The sequence below is a fragment of the Morone saxatilis genome, unplaced genomic scaffold, assembly GCF_004916995.1.
Source record: "Morone saxatilis isolate NCDOM2014 unplaced genomic scaffold, NCSU_SB_2.0 Contig2, whole genome shotgun sequence".
Classification (NCBI taxonomy): Eukaryota; Metazoa; Chordata; class Actinopteri; family Moronidae; genus Morone; species Morone saxatilis.
The window spans coordinates 2,559,613-2,576,990 of record NW_023339762.1 but is presented as its reverse complement, the minus strand read 5'-3'; the positions used below and the strand labels follow the sequence as shown (position 1 = coordinate 2,576,990).

General features: G+C 41.8%; 1 protein-coding gene across 1 annotated transcript in view; it reads left to right on the top strand.

The window, feature by feature from the left end:
- The window catches only part of herpud1 (homocysteine-inducible, endoplasmic reticulum stress-inducible, ubiquitin-like domain member 1), a 16,974-nt gene extending 1,872 nt beyond the window's left edge, over positions 1-15,102 (top strand). Inside the window, exons 2-8 of the mRNA XM_035664610.1 lie at positions 5,244-5,327; positions 6,024-6,101; positions 6,969-7,156; positions 7,356-7,466; positions 7,596-7,967; positions 11,181-11,307; positions 13,102-15,102. Of these exons, the coding sequence (XP_035520503.1) occupies positions 5,244-5,327; positions 6,024-6,101; positions 6,969-7,156; positions 7,356-7,466; positions 7,596-7,967; positions 11,181-11,307; positions 13,102-13,278 (1,137 nt within the window). The 3' untranslated portion in view covers positions 13,279-15,102. The remainder of the gene's footprint in view (positions 1-5,243; positions 5,328-6,023; positions 6,102-6,968; positions 7,157-7,355; positions 7,467-7,595; positions 7,968-11,180; positions 11,308-13,101) is intronic.
- Positions 15,103-17,378: the final 2,276 nt, after the last annotated feature.

Sequence of the window (17,378 nt, the reverse complement as noted above, 5' to 3'; positions counted from 1 at the left end):
TGTACTTTGTGTTTAGCAAATGTTTGTTGTTCTGCAGCCACAATGAAGGCCAATGAAGTGCCACTGTATTCCTTATTGTATATATTTTCCTCAAAAACCCCAGGAAGTACATAATAAAACAAAGAAATAAGATGTACTCTATATTAGATTTATTTTACAAAACCGTTTTCATCTTTATTCAGGCTCAGTTTGCTGTTTGTAGACTGAAAAAAGAGAATTGCATAAAACCGACAAAAAACCCCTCCTGACACATTGGCCTCCCCTGCCTTTGTGAAAGATGCTCTTCCAGTTGGAAGCTTTGCCACCTCTTGTCTTCATTTTTTAGCCCATTGTCAAAGAACAGGATCCTGCAGCGTAAAGGAGAAAGAGGAGCAGCGAGAGAAAGACAGATGAGAGGGGTTTTTGTTCTTCCTGCTGTGAATCAGAGAGCGATTTATCACCAAAAAAGGAGTGTTGGGGTTCAACACCTTCTTGACCCTTTAACACACACTCAAACATACACATTTTCTCTCTTCCGCACAAAACACAAATATCAGTTGCACTGTCAGGGTGTGTCTGTCCCTTCAGTGAAAGCCACGTACCACAGCACATACCCCCAGTATCTGCTACACCTGCCGTCTCCTTCTGATCTCTGTCCCTCTCCATCAATTACTCCATCTCACGCTTTCAGCGCCACCTCCATCCATCACTCTTCCTCTCTTCTCTATACGCCCATCCTTTCTTTTGTCTTCATCCTCCTACCTGTCCTTCCATCCATCAGCTGGTACAGTGGTAGTGTTTTGACAAGGGCATGGCCATAGGTTAGCACATACATCATTACTGTCAGCAGCAGCCTTAAATGGCTCTACGATCAGATTTTTGGCTCTAAGTTTGTTAGATATACACGGTTTGACAAGTAATTGCTGCTAAGTTTGCTGAAAAAAGTTAGGGCTTTACCCACTGATTATTTCTTATATTATTCAGTGGTTGAACTGTCACTTCACTGTCAATTCAGGAGGCATTATCACAAGAGAGTGGGCTGCTTACTGATGTAGTTGCAGTGGGTGAGGAGTAAAGATTATGTAGAAAGATGGTGCATGTACACTATTTCAGCATCTGGCTTGAAAGCATCCGATTTTAGTCTGCCTGGAATATTTCTTGAATGCATTTACACTCAGCTTTTGTGACACTGGATAGCTATCTTATCGATCCGAGATGCCTGAATGACTAAATGCAAATGCAGTCGTTTGAAAAGCTAAACAGTAGGTGCTTAAAACAACCACCAGTTATGAAATCTGATTGTTTTTCTTCTTCACCAATGCATTGTGACACATTTCAGACTCACAAAACTCATTCAAAGAGCAAAGAGACAGACAGAGAAGGAACTCAAGTAATTACCACCCTCTTCCTCTCAAGAGCTCTCTCTTCCTCGCTCTCGGCATCCCTCCTTCACGCCCCTTCCTCACCCCTGGTCTCCTCCTGCCCTCGCTCCTCTCCTCGCTCCCGCTCCTTCCTTCCCATCAACCATCTCACCCGTCACCTCCTTAATCTCTCCCTCATTTCTCTATCCACCTCGCGTGCCCCGGTGGTTTTCTGGGATGCTTTTCTAGAAGCACACACACACCACAACACACATACACACACATACTTGCACCTGCAGTATTCATATGCAAACACGCATTATTCACAGGAAAATGCATGCATACGTGCAAACACAAAGAAACATGCATGTATAGATTTTGTTTGCAGGAAAACACAACCATTTAGATGTGCATACACACACACATGCACAAAATAGGGTAATGGAGGATGATTAGGGGTGAGAGGAGGGTGGAGCGAAGACATGACCTCATGACTCAAGTAACCACTCAGAGCACCACGTTCGTATGAACACTCAACCTTCACGAGAGCTTGATTGCTCCTGGAGGAGCTTCATATGGGTGGGTGTGGGTGTGTGTGTGGGCAAAGGTGATGAAGAAAGGGAGAAAGAAAGGGTGAGACAAGAGGTAGAGAGAGAGGCTGTCTTCCACAACGTCCATCCCCTCTCCTCTCAGCAGAGTACAGTACTTAGCAGAAATCCTTGATGGAAGCGATCGGCCAATTCAGCCTTTTACCTGAAGAGACCACTTGAAGAAAAATGCAGAAATTGATTAGAAATTAAGTTCTGTGTGTGTGTGTGTGTGTTGTGTGTGTGTGTGTGTGTGTGTAGGGGTGTGTGTCGTGTCTGAGTGCTGAGGTACAAGGTACAAGGTAGTGTGTGAGTTTGGTTGTGTGTTTCAGGACTGTCAAGTTCTCCGAGGAGCAAAGTTCAAACATAGAAAATAAAAAACAATTATGTTGTAATAGTTATAATACATTAATAAAAAATACGTTATTTTGCTTGAATGTATGACAGTATAGATTCAAATAAAGCGATGTTTCTCCTTTCATTTGGACAGTTAACATTAACTTTAAGAATATAGAAGTATAACCCACTGCCATACAATGATGTAAAGGGAGGAGAGTAGGGAGCTATTGTGACCTTCATGGTAGTCATTTCATTAATTCATTTCAGCTCACTATGAAAATTAGTTTGCTAAGAAGCTTGCTTGAGGTGACTCAAGCAAGAGGTGAACTTTCTTGATAAAACTTTCTTTTATCAAGGTTTTTAATTTTCTACATCGAGATAATGTCTGTTATTTCCGTACTTATGAAATTCTTTCAGACGTCTAAAGGCAAAAGTGTTTATACAGTTTATTTTCTCATCTGAGAAATGAGCTGGGCACGATAATCATGGGGAATAACGGCGCACAGTTTTGGTCAGTTTTCCTCAGGTTCATGGTGTTTATTTTGAGACACTAAACACAATAGAATAAGGTATAACTTGCATATTCATGAACCTTTAGGAACTGCCACTGCTTCATTTTCATTGAGCTTAAGAGTAACGTGTGTCTCGAACAGCAGCTAAATAAGTCAAAGTTTACATATTTCACAGCATAGGGTATGAGGCTATGCCGTACCCACAGCGTTAATTCGACACAGAATTATGAATCAGACTTAAGCCATGTCTGTCAGTGGCATCCATCTGTAATGATACATGGTCCCTCAGACAATTCACTATAGCAAACCCTGACTGAGCTCCCAGGCTGATGGTTTAATTGATATCAACTAAAAAATAAAGTAATAAGTAGCAAGCAAAGACATATTACGCTAATAAAAATAAATCGTGGTCTACAAATGAATGGGGAAAAGAGAAGGGAAGATGATGGAAATACAAATAGATGATGAGCAAGTGAGGAGCATCGGAGAGGCAAGGTGAAGAGAGAGGAGGTGAGGGAGGAGGATGGCAAGAGAGATAGAGGAGAGATGAGAGGAGCGATAGCACGATGGACGCCTGAAGGACGCGTGTACTTCGATAACAGATACCATCGGAGAAGATGCTATCGCCTCTCCTATCGCTCAGCAACACACACTGTTAATAGACAGCAAATAGAGCACTGTGTGTGTGTACAGTACGTGTGTTTCCTTTATGCATGTATCAATGTATAGAAACGCTTTCTTTTATGATGCTAGCGTATACGGTTTCTCTATGTTGACTCCTGAGCCTCTTCTACCTCACCATTTTGCTTTTTTATTCACCCTACATCTGTCTTTTTCCTGCCGAACCCGCTTTCAAGCCATTATGTGGCTATTATATCACAAATGACTCATTCCAGAGAACAAGAGAATGAACGAGAGAGGGAGAGGGGGAGAATTATCTAATTGAATGAAATCATTTCTCCAAGTTGGCAAACTGGTTCAAGTGCTATTAAGTTGTTCACGGGCTTGCATTAGCTCTGTGTCTCTCTCTGAAAATGTTGGTGGTTGCGGGTAACAAAAGAAAATTGTCACTGGCTAGATGTGTTTGGGGGCTCGTCAGACCGTTTCACACTGAGACGCACACATGAGCGCATGCACGTACACACACACTCAGGCCTATCCATCAGCCAATCATGTGGACAGATGGGTCATCAGCTTTCTAATTGTGTGATTGGCTAAAATCAGCGGCAGAGGATGCACCGGACGGTTGGATGACACATTAGGTTTCTTTCCATGTAAACAGGGAATTTCTGTGTGTGTGTGTGTGTGTGTGTGTGTGTATATATGTTTGTTTTATGTGGGTTTTTCATACATGATCAAGACTGGCTGAATGGCAGAGTGACATTTTCTACAAATCAAAACCGACAAATGGAATATGTGTATGTGTATATATTTATTTTATATATATATATATATATATAAAAAGCGATACTAAAGGTTGAATGAATTAACCATATATATTACCAAATCTTTTGGTAAACTTTGGTAATCCGCAAGGGTTGTGAAGCACAAGGGCCAATGTACAAATGGCAGGAGCTGCAGTTCTTTAATAAAGGTCAAATGTGAAATGATCATTCTCACACTAATTATGAATCACTATATCTGTAAATACAATCAGTATATCACTATATCTGTAAATACAATTACAACATTATGTTTCTACCATATTGTGCAGCCCTAAAGCACAATGACCCAAAGAGCTGAATGGCAGAGTGAGCTGCTCTCAGTCCTCTCTAATAGGTACCTTAAGGTTTCATCCTCTCTGAAGACTGCAGCATTGAAGGGCACAGTGTCCCTCCAGAGGGCCAATGAGCTGAGGAGGATCTGTGCTTCAGATGGAGGGGATGCTGATTGACAGAGTGCAGATGAGGCAGATGAGGCCAGCAGTAGACTGGCAGATATATACACACGGCCTTGCCCGTCACAGGAAAATCAATGATTACTAATAAAGTTTATCACTTCCTGGGACAATTAGCCATGAGTCGACAGAATTTGCACCAGCTCATCTGCTGTGCAGGAAGTGTAAAATAAAACCGAACACATGACATCATTGAAATAAAATGTGTTTGTATAGCACTTGCTGTATACCAGAGATTACACCTTCTTCTTCTTATCTCTCACAAATACGATTTAAAGTCCTATACACAGAGAACATGAGGAAATTCACCCTTTTGGATCAGTTCATGTATTACTGACATACTTTAACCAACCAGCATACACATGAGACATACATACACGTGGATGAAGCTGGCAAAAGCATGTTACCAGTGTGTCAAACTTTATATTGTATGTCTTAAAATGGTTGTTTCCCATCACCATCCCACCCAGAAACACCAGAGAAACAAGCTTCTATGTCAGTTCTCTGTGCATAGTGAGTGCAGTTGCTTTGCCACCAGTGTGAATGAAAGCTGTCTGTTTCCCTGCAGGCTGTGAGTGACCAGAGACTGATCTATGCTGGTAAACTGCTGCCCGACCATCTGCACATCAGAGATCTCTTCAGACAGCTCCATGTGAGAATATGTTTGTCTGTTTGCACGTTGCTGTGCTTACGAGCAGCACTTTTCATTCTGTCGTAATATATTTCCATAGAACTGTGTGTCAGTGAAGTTTCACATACTGCAGACTGACCGCAGAAGCTTCAGTCAGTGAACATCACAGGTTGATGGTATGCCTTTATGCTGCTGTTACACTGGCGACCAGCGGGCTACAGAGGTTGAGTGGAGTCTGCATTTCTCTCACCAGCCGCTGTCTGATAATAAAAAGCAGCTAAGGGTTTCCATGGCCTGTGAAAGGGTTGTTGTGCTTTCTGAAAGCAGCACTGTATATTATCCCATGTTTCTGGTTCACTGTTTGTGTGGGATTTCCAGTAGAGGCTCATATTGCTGAAGATAAAACAGTGTCCGCTGTAAGACAAGCCCAGCACTGAAAACATCCAGAGTCCTCCAAGAGGACACAGCACCTTGTGTTTATAGATCAACATGATCACAAAGCTCACTGTCTCTGACTGTACACCATGCATTCATGTTTCATTTAAAGACGAAGAATCAGAGCGTTCAGATCATGGTCTGTGGAACAGTTCCACAAAGTCTGGGTTCTGCTGTTTTCAGCGCTGGTTTCATGCTCATACTTTAATTCTGTTTGCTGAATGTATCGGTGTGTTTTACCGTGTAGCTCTTCTAATCAGGCATTTATCTCCACTCTCTCAGAATGAAGCCACTCCCACACTGCACCTCGTGTGTGCTTTTAGGAATCAACCCCAAGGACAACTGGGAGCCAGACCTAAGGTGAGACATGATGACGTTTACTCATAATCAACCTGTTTTAACAAACCACTTTTTCAAGAGAGAAATTGTGTTCTACCCCCTGGTTAGGGGCAACCAGGTTGTCATGCCCATGGAGCAGCCAGGTATTTAGTGTCATGCCCAAAGACACATTTGCAGGAAACAGATCACAGCTGATTTAAAGTTGGTGGTGATGTTCAGAGGTTGTGTTCAGTGCTGGGTAAATGAAACTGTTCAGGTATTGGTTTTATTTTCAGATTGTATGGCTGTGTAAGCAAAACGGCTGGTTTCAGTCAACTGAAATTCTTCATTTGCATAGTGGGCTTGTTTAACATACTCACCTTCCTTATTTGCAGTTTACATCTGGGTCCTTCAACAAAGTCTACTTTATAATTTTACTTTAAAACTCATTTAGATATTCTGAATAATTTCATCATATAAGGACATAATTCTGTTACTTTTCACTCACAGATGAATCCAGATCAAAGTTAGCCGTTGATTTCCAACTGTGTTTTATAAATGTTTCAGTGACGTTTCAGTCTCATAAATTCCACAACGTACTGTTCATCAGCTCTGAGAGACTTTAGAGCAGCTTGAGGCTGCTGTGACACATCAAGCTCAAAGGCAGCTAGATTAGTTTGAAGGTGACAGGTGCACTCCTTAACCCCCTCCCTTACCATCCTACCGTGAAGAGGAACTCCGCTACAGTTTTCAGATCAAAAGTACAGCTAAAGATAACTCGCTTTAGTTTCACAATACAACCCCGCCTCAACTAATACTGAAAAACCTCCAGGTGGTTGTACATCCCAGACAGTAGAACTCATCTCTACATCGCTACAATTTTAAACCATTCCAAATTTGCTTTTGCAGACCAAAGAGACCCAACAGCCACATACCTCCAGTCCAAGGCCCATGGCGGCTTCTGCTTCACCCAGTCCCAGCAGCTCCTCTTCCACAGTCCACACTCCCAGCACACCGGAGCTGAGGCAGAGGAGGCAGACCTCTGCAGCCTCAGCTGCTGCTCCATCAGGAACTCCGTCATGGCCTGCTGCTGCCGTGTAAGCCACAGTATAAGGAACAGTGTGTCTGTATTTCCGTATGAACTGCATTTAGTTTTATTAGCATGACCAGGCGTCAGGTTTTAGCAGTGTGGCTGTGTTCAGGATGTTTTTCCCATAACAACTGAAAGTACACCGTCTCTCTCTGCTGGGTAAACATTAGTGTTGAACTGATATTAACTGTCACCACTCCCTGCAGGCCTGGAGCACCACAGATGACCCAACCAACCTTTCCCACCTACTCCCTGTACAGCCCTCAACAGATACTGTGGCTGCAGCATGTCTACGCTAGACAGTATTACATGCAATAGTGAGTATTCATTTATACACTTCACATACTCCGCTGCCCACTCTCTCATTGTGCTCCCACATGGCCATGGATGGCTTTGACCAGCTTGTTTGTAATACTCTTGACGTTTGTCTCCTTCTCCGCTAACAGCCACGCGGCCCTGGCAGCAGCAGGCACCGTCCCCTCTGCACCAGCTACAACCATTGCCCAGTACCCTCCTGTTCCGGCCCACCACGTGCCTGTTCCGGCCCCCTTAGCCAATCAGAACCCCATCGACAACCTGCCGGCGAATCAGAACCCAGCGCAGGACGGCGCTTTCATCAACCCCGCGGAGGCCAACCAGAACATGCGGATGAACGCGCAGGGCGGGCCTGTAATGGAGGACGAGGAGGACGTGGAGCGTGACTGGCTGGACTGGTTGTACACCACCGCAAGACTGGGCGTTCTGCTGATGATCGTGTACTTCAACTCCAACCTGAGTCGCTTTCTGCTGGTGATGAGCACCCTCCTCCTCATGTACCTGTGAGTTCAACATGCTGCTCCCTGCTTTTGACAGAACCTTTACAATAAGAGCTTCACTGCACTGTTGTGGGTGGAGTGACTTTACGCTCTCAGCCTTATCCCCTTCCCTATCCGCCCTCATCAGCAGCTTGTGTTGGCATCCAGAGCTTCTCAAGAAAGCCAGGCAAACACTCAGTTCTCAATATCTATCATTAAAAACTATGCAAGGCCATACCTGGAGTCCAGGTTGTTTGCATTGTCCACTAAAGCCTGTCTATGTGTGATGTTACCAGCAGTACACCATATATGTTACTGTTTGTTTGGAGCATAGTAGAATGCCTGTTACATAATAATATCTGATGTGTCACTAAATAAACACAGTAGCTGATGACTGTGGATACTTAGAGCCCAGCCTTCAGGATATAAACCAGTTCTAGCAAAGCTTCATATCAGAATGAACAACTGAAGGCAGCTGAGCTCAAAGGAAAACGCTAACAGCCCACTGGGAAAAGTGTCTTTATTTTATATGTTTATGGTCTACAGTGCTTTACTTTCAGGAAATGACCTGCTAACAGTACTGGTCAGTTAATCGATTAGTCAGTTGACTAATAATATTCAGGAACAATCTTCATAATGGTTGAAATCAGGCATCAAGCAACAGTGTCAATCATAAATCAGATCTGTTGCATTGCTCCAACAAGACAAGAAAGTGGAAGATGTCAGCCTGCGCTCTGGAAAACTGTGACAGGCATTTTATAGACTAAACAACAGTCCATTCATCAAAAGAAATTCAAAAAATATCAATATATAATAATTCTAATAATAAGAATCATTTGCTGCATTGGTTGCACTCATTAGCAGTTTGTTTTGGTCTCATTAGCTGTCAGAGTATATAAAATAAGAGTTGCTGATAAAGGCATCCTGTCAGTGAAAAGGAGGCTGTGAAACTAGGACATTGATCCAAAGATGTTTTGAGGAAGTTTGACTGGTCTCTTCTGTGAACAATAATACTGAATGCAGTGAGGGACTTGTTTTCTCTTGTTTCCACTCAACCTGTTGAAAGCAGTTCAATGAACATGGTTCAGATAGTAGGTTTCTGTTCCTGGGTTAGCAGATAGCAGCAGTGCTCAGGGGAAGCATGTTCCTCATTAACACTGCTGCTATCATCAGCTCAGGCCACTTTGTTCCTTTACTCAACATGTTCCAGTCTCACACTCTGTTTGCTGTTACGCAACCATTCACTGAGACACACACTTATATACACTACCACTCTAAACTTTGGGCTCACCTCTTATATCGGTGTTTTTCTTCTTTCCTTCAGTAATGGCAATATAACCAGTATAATTCAGACACATGTATTATTTATATTTGAGATTTTCAATCTTTTTTCCAGTCCAGAAAAGTGACCCAAATATTTACAGTAGTTTAATTAAGTGACCCCAGATCAGTACTGAACCAAACAGTGCTTACAGTCTACACAGTGGGTACACTAAATAGGTTCAGACTGTCATCTGTCAGTCCACAGTATGTAGAGCTGATACTCTGTGGACCAATAGTACTAACTGTAAACTAACCTTCTACTTCTGTTTTTAAGAATAGCTTTGGTAAAGCAGCACTGTTGAATGCAGCCTGGTATAGGCAGTATTGTGTACTTGACATTGAAACAGGAAATGTGCACAGATTTGATGCTAAGCTTCCACTTTCTGTTACCAGTGACTGCTGATTTTGTATATTCTCATTGAACTGTTGCTCAGAGAGATCTTTGTCTCTTTCTTCCCTGTCAGTGGGTAGTTTGGTTGAAGCAGCACAGCGTTTTCTTCTCCATGAGCAATTTCATACGAAATAATATATTTGTAAAGTGGACTTTTTACAACTTAAATGCATGAAAGACCATTAAAACTACAGTGTAGTCCTCTCAGCCATCTGAGTGTACCATATCAAGCTTTTCTGGCAGTTTGACCCCAAACCACTGAGCAATAGTGTAGATACACATTACATTAGTCTAGCAAAGTGTTTGTTTGTCAAGGAAAATGAAATTACTGAAAGTGAGAGAAATGCTTTCATTACTCTGAGGGACAATCCATTTCTCAAACACATTAACTTAAGCTAAGGAGTAACGCTGTGTGTTTGTGTCTGCTAATAACTCCTGACACTCAGTATGCATTTGATTAATAATTAGCCACCAGCAACAGTTGGAAAGTTAATGTTTAGAGACAGCCCACGTCTGTTTCTGTCCTCCACCCTCAATCCAACACACAGCGCCTGTTAGCCGCAAAAAAGTAATCAGGTGTTAAGAAGTACCGTGGATATGTATGAGGAGTTTGGAGAAGACGTTCCCAACAAGATAAATGACTAATCTAATGCAAACTAGAGTATTTATTCAAGATGAGGATAAGATCCATTTTTCTTCACCCAGAAAAAAGAGATGTGAAAACGAGTGTAAGATATATGAGTAAAATATGAGTAATATAAAAATTAAACATTATTATAAATCTCAATAATGTATCTTTAAATACATGTGTTTATATATGTTTATGTTCCTACTATTATTTAAATTCATATTACTAATATTTATATTCATGTGAGAGTGATAAACCCACAGAGAGTTTCCCCCCAGCTCATTTTAGCACACAGACACAGTTCCACACTAGCTGGTGAACACAGTGGAGCATTTAGCAGCTAAACAGACGGACATTTCCCTCAGGAGCTGGTAGAGACACCAACTTTAAATAAATGATAATGTTGTTCCTTGTCTGCCGGATGTAAAAGGGCTTGTTGGGAATGAATGAATGCAGCTTTAACTAGACGTAGTATTGAGTGGAGTGCAGTAGTTGCAGAAAGGCATAGTCTTTTCCATTCTGTAAGGAGTTCCTGTTTGCCCAGTGCTAGTAAAGAACATCATCAAGTACATCTAGCAACTCACACAAATGGTAAAAAAGAATGAAACAGGTTTTTCCAGAGCTGATGATGGAAGTAGCTAAGGAGTGAGCCTATTGCTTTCTTTTTATCTCTGTTGAGAGCACATGCACCGTGCCGATCGTAAAATAAGTCTGTTTTCTGACATGACACCAACAAACAGCAGAGTTTGCAAATGTACACACCACTTCCTGTCAGGGTGTAGTTGAGTGGAGGAAACGAAGCTTTGACTCAGTTTTGAATTCAGGTTTATGTTTTCCTGAAGGCGCCTCAAAGGCAGTTTGTTTGGCATTGATATCGATGTATTTTCTCCTCCAGACACACTGCTGGTTGGTTTCCCTTCAGAAGGCGAGTGCAGGTCCAAGGAGCCAACCCTCTGCAGCCCCCTGTGGCCCAGCACAACCAGCAGAACGAGAACGAGAACGAGAACGGGAACCCAAATCCAGTAAGAGAACATCTCCCAGATGTTTCCCTCTGATTCACCTTCATTTAATTGTGACCAGCCACGAGAAAACCAGCAACAAGTCTCCCGAGAGGCATTTTGAGTTATTTACAGATTCTGAAAGTGCTGGAACGTGTAGTTTCTAAGGCTTCCAATGCCATGTGGCTACAGCACATTGGATGCTGATGCAAGATTGAAGAAGTTGGCTGCTCCAGTTTGAATGTATGCACATCTCGAAAAAGCGCCTTTAGGGGAGAACAGCCACCCTGAGAAAAACATTTGCCAGTCTCACCTCATGGAAACTCTGTACCCCCTCCCTAGCAAGCACACATGGCCTGCTCATTTGTGCATCTCATCTGTCAGCTGCCAGGCGTAGAGAGAGTATTGTAGTGGGTTTGAACAATGGCTTATCAAAAAGCACTTATCATGTAGTTAATGTTGACTGTAGTGTCATCAGAATTAGAAGCGGTGACCTTTATCTGGAAATGGAAATTGCCCTTTGATGGTACAAAAGCGAGGCCCCTGGAATATCATTTCGATTGAACTACACCAGGATAAAGATAGTTACAATCGCCTGGGCCCATAATTTCCAAGCTATAAAACCACATTCTACAGCATCTGCAACCACATCTGCTTTAAGCACCCTCTAACCCAGCGCCATGGGAGGACTGTGCTATTTTTTGGGTCGCCTCGCTCATCATAAGGTGAAATGAAATTGAAATTGAAAATCTTTGTAGAAGGTGCAGGTGTAGATGGCATCAGTCTGGTTGCTGGAATACGCTGCTCACATGTTACCGTAGATATACTGCGTCTGATATCTTACTGCTTCCAGCTCCTCTGGGCGAGGCCGAGAGAGTCTCCTCGTCTTCATCTTCGCTAAAGGTCAGCTGTAGATTAGGGATGTTCTCCAGTGTAATACAGTCGCCTTTCATGTCAGTGCACTCATCAGAATCAGAAGTGAAATCAGCGTCGGAATAACCAGAAGTATCCGGCGTCTCGCTAAAGTACTGCCATAGATTTGCCTGTAACAGCCACGATTTAGCTCTTCTGCAATGCATTTTTCCTGGTCCATCTTCATTCAATGTTGAAATCACATGCAGCTTTCCAGAAGTAGCAGAACTTATGCGGGGGGGGGGCCTGCATAAGTAGCCATGCGGTTCGCTACTAAACGTGGCCCTGATTGGCCGAAAAAAATAACAAAAGCACATGATTGGGTCACAGGTAGCCAGTATGGAAATTACCTGTATCGCCAGACACGCCCAACGAAGCGCCGGCCTTTCCTGAAACTATACCCGATTTCAAACACAAAATGTATACTTTTTAAGCAACCAGGTATACTGTTATCTGAAACATGGAGTGGCTTCTTCATGATCTCAACTTGCACATTCTGTAAAAAAAACGAAAACCCCTAATTTTGAAAAAAACGATAGTTTCTTTGTTTATGTGAATTCCTCCCAGCCGACTTGCTGCTGGTTTTGCCGTGGCGCGTCACAATTAAAGTCTTATAAACTGTGTGAGGCATCTTCATGCCTCAGTGGTTCAAGGCCTGTGCTCTGTTGACATGACCTTCTGGGTTGGGCTCTGTTCTATAACCTGCATAAGGGCATGGATGTTCCCTTTAAATGTAGCAGAATACCACTGGGGAGTCTGATCTAATCAGAGTGGGCCCAATAAACTAAACTATAAACTATAGCATGATCTGTAGATTGAAACAGTATACTTAAGCTGGAAGACACTTTAAACCCCCCCCGCCATAAATCACCTTTTTTTAACGCTGACTGTGTCCTGTGTATTCAGGCTGACGGGCTTGCTGAGCGGGAGGAACCTGCTGCTGCAGCGGACGGATCAGACGGACCAATGACGGCAGTTTTAGTGCCTCCTCACAGGGTGTCGGCCATGTGGACGGCCTGGGTTTTCTTCAAAACGTTCTTCTCCTCCCTCATACCTGAGGCTCCTCAGGGTGTGGCCAACTGACCACCTGGGACAGACAGAGTCACCACTGTTCTTCATATTTTTCCATGGGGAACAATAATCTCTGGTGGAAGGAAAAGGAAGATGTCCGTGTGTTTTAACAATGACTGGGACCTGCGCCAGGCCCTTGAATTTCCAAACTGTTGACTGGAAACAAAGGACACAAAGAGCTAGAAAGACCAGACCACATTCCTAATAATAAATAGTTCAGTGGGATCCCAGTTCTCCTTCTGCTCTCTCAGCTGAGGGTGAACCTCTCTGTTGGACTGTCGTGTCTTACTGATTCTCCTGTGAGGACGTGTGTATGCAGGCGTTCTGATCCCCTACGATTCTAAATCAGCTTGTCAGAGTTTTCATGATGAAGAATATAATCAAGATCAATACATGTTCAGTTGAAGTGAAAATCCACGCACAGACTCCGTACTGTATGTAAAGGCTATCTGAATCTGAATTCCAAGGACACGTTCATTTTGTTCTTTTCAAAACCCTCCGTGTATGGAGCCTGGGTTTGAATCCAGCTGTAAAAGTGGGACAGATGTTGTTTTCACTTGTTTCAGCAACGTGTTTTAACTTTAATAATATATGATTTTAGGTTTTAAAATCCTACTATTGAAATTCACACAAGATCCAATATTCCAACTATATACTCAGTTATACAGTATGCTTGTGAGAGGAACTTCAGTTCACAACCAGTACTTAAAATCCAAATCATGAACAAAAATCATCAACTCTGATTCACAAAATTGAAAATAACATTGCACCTCTGACATGACTTTGGTTTACCAGTTCTGTTTTGGGTGGATTTTCCTATTATTGGGTGTCAGGTGAAGGTGATTGTGACCAAATAAATATAAATGTAAAATAGAGATGTTGCTATAGTAAACAAAAAACAATCACATTTTGTAAATGTACTGTATGTACACAAAGCACTTTACAACATGTATTTTATGCAAGCGTCCTTACATATAGAGGGGTAATGATTTATTATTCTTCCTGGGAAGATTGTTAATCTGAATATAATGCGTAGAGGGCTCAGAGTTGTGGGTTATATGTTGTTTTTCACAGAAGGGACTAAGTATACATTTCATTTGATATAAAATCCCATTAAAACAAAACAGGTTAAAGGTTCGATCAGTGCTGTTTAAATTAAAGCAAAAACTAAGTTAGAATTATTTATAATGTCAGAAACCATCTTTACAATAGTTTTGGAATTGAGGCAAGTTTGCTTCTCAGCTACGAAGCCCTAATAAAGAAGCTAGCCCACATCATTCCTAATGTACCTTTAGTTTTTAAGCAGTTTTATATCATACTGACAGAGAAACCTTCACTGTCACAGATCAGATGACTGAAAGAAAACTTCTTTGAAATGCAGTTTCTGCTGACTTCACTCAAGTCATCAAAATAATGCAGATAGGTGACTTGAGATCAGATCTGTTGTTTTGCATTAACTGGCTGTAATCAGAGCATGTTTTATTCAACCGTAACAAGGAATAAGTGGGTTTTACTATCTTCTCTTAACAATGTCCCTGTATACAGGGTGTATTACATCTTTAAGGAAAGGTGTGAAAAGTAATTTCCATCTTCTTGTAATCCAATCCATTTTGTGTTCTGCATTAACCCCTGCTGTAAAGTAAGCACTCGGATTCCCTCTGGGGAGCGGTCGTAGCTCGTGACATTGGTCACCATGTAGAATTGAACTTTTAATGTTAAGATAATAAAGTTTTCTTTTCTGTTTCTTTTTTTGTTTGCTTATTGACGGATGTTGTAGAGTCAAGTGTGTTTAGGGAGACTTGTAATAATGGATGCAATAAATATTCTTAACTTTAACGGTGCCCTGTTGTGTTGATTTGTTGCAGATATGGTTTGTGAGGACAGTGTTTCTACTCATGTTACTATAGGGCACACGTTTACCGTAACCTGATACAATATTATGACCTTGAGTACACTCTGTAGTTGCACCAGCTCCACTACACATACAAGCAGAGTTCGCTGCAGACATGTGCTTATGTTTGTGTGTGACCCAACCTCCAGGACTCCCCTACTTACCTGCATGTTTTTTTTTTCATTTGCGAAAAATATTACAGAAAGAGAAAATCATAAGGCAATTGGTACAGTTTTACATTATATTACAAGAGGACAGGATGGTTGGACGGCGTTACAACATACAGATGTTAGGATGATAAGGGGGTTGGCATGGTGTGTAATAACAGGTGAGGTATGTGTGTAATGAGATTGCAGAAACCTGCATGTTTTTCCTGTAACTGTCAAAACCTGTAAGATGAGACATGTTTGATTTGCCTAAGACACGACTAAACCCTAACCCTAAGAGTCTACAGGCATACTGGCAGCTTTGTGCGGCTGTATGTAGTAGGGTTGAGCAATTACTCGGCTGAAACAACAATCCAGAACAGATAATGTACCAAATTACTAAAATATATCAATATGTTTTAAGTTTTTAAAAGATATTTTAAAAAGTTTCTTTATTTCAAAAACTTGTTCTGTGAATAGTTCTCCTACTCTTGTGATCAAATTCTGAACCTCACTTCTGTACATAGTTTTTTAATAAATATAGCAACTGATCAACCCATATCAATTTCAGACTTAAATTGACAACTTCAGGTTTAAGCCCCGCCCACTACGAGTACGGCAACAAATACAGGTTGAACAGATACAGGTAATGGTTAACTCACTCATCACTAGCACATACGCACAGCAGTGCTTTGAGCTCTGTGCTAATGTGCATGCTAACATGTTGATGCCATTAACAGCAGATATAATGCTTACCATTGTCACTATGTACACACACCACTCAGCACAAAGTTTGCAAAGTTTTGGTATTAAACCAAATGAAGTGACTGCAGTTCATCCTGAGGGGAACATGAATGACTGTACCAAATGTCATGGCAATGTATCCAATAGTTGTTGAGACATTTCACCAAAAGCCACACCCCTGAATAGCTAAATATTAGCAACATAATATTAGTCATTAGAATACATCTTCTGGAAGCCTTCATGTGCTGGTGTGGTAACATTCATTATACTTTGGGTCACCTCTGTGAAGGCCATGTTGAACCGCCATGTTCCTACAGTAGCCCAGAATGGACAAACCAAACACTGACTCTGGATAGGCCTGTTGTGTTTTTCGTGCATTGCGCAGCCACCGTAGTTTTTCCCTCGTGCTTGGAAAGGCATGGTGGGTGTGAGGGAGTTGCAATCTGTAACTACACCACTAGCTGCCACTAAATCCTTCACATTGGACCAACATTTGACCAGTAGGCCTAAAAATTAAATTAGAGTTAATAAAAAGTTTCATTGAACATGTAACAAACTGGCTAACTGTTTGTTAACTGTTTGTCAGTTAGCAAACGTGTTACCTCTGTCACTAATGGACTATTAAGATGAGTTTTTATTTTTATATACAGAGGGAGCCGGCCCTCTTCTATGTTTCTACAGTAGCTCAGCACACCAAACACTGCCTCTACATAGGGCCTTTTACAGGGCAAGTATCACAGCCACTGTAGTTTCTTCTACGCCCTTGGAAGGCAAGCGCTATTCAGTTAGTTGCAATCTTCAAATCCACCACTAGATGCCACTAAATCCACACATAATGGTTCTTTAATGAAAAGTCAGAGGATCCCTAAGTTAGATCCCCATCAGTATGATTCATCCTTTGGGGAGCACAAATGTCAGAACAGAATTTCAAAGCCATCCTTCCAGTAGTTGTTAAGGATGTTTCCGTCTATATCTAAAAACATCCTGAACCCTGTTTGTGACTTTGCCCTTTCTAAACCCGTCCCACGTAAAACGGAGCATTTTTCAAGCTAATGATTGACTAAAATGTCGTCAATCTGACGGATCCAGTCTCAATTCTTGCAGAGCCTCATAATGATAGCAAATCAACGAGCTCATCTTCAATGCTGAATGTGAGTCCTCCCTGAAGGAAGAGAGGATTGTGGGAGTGTGGACAGGGAGATTGTTGGACTATAATACGAGGAAGGAGATGTACAACATTAACATAAAATAAGCAAGAATGACTTCTTCATTCTTTTGACAGTCTTCATTTGTTATCCTAAATGAGGTTCAGAGTCAGTTTTAAAGCAGTT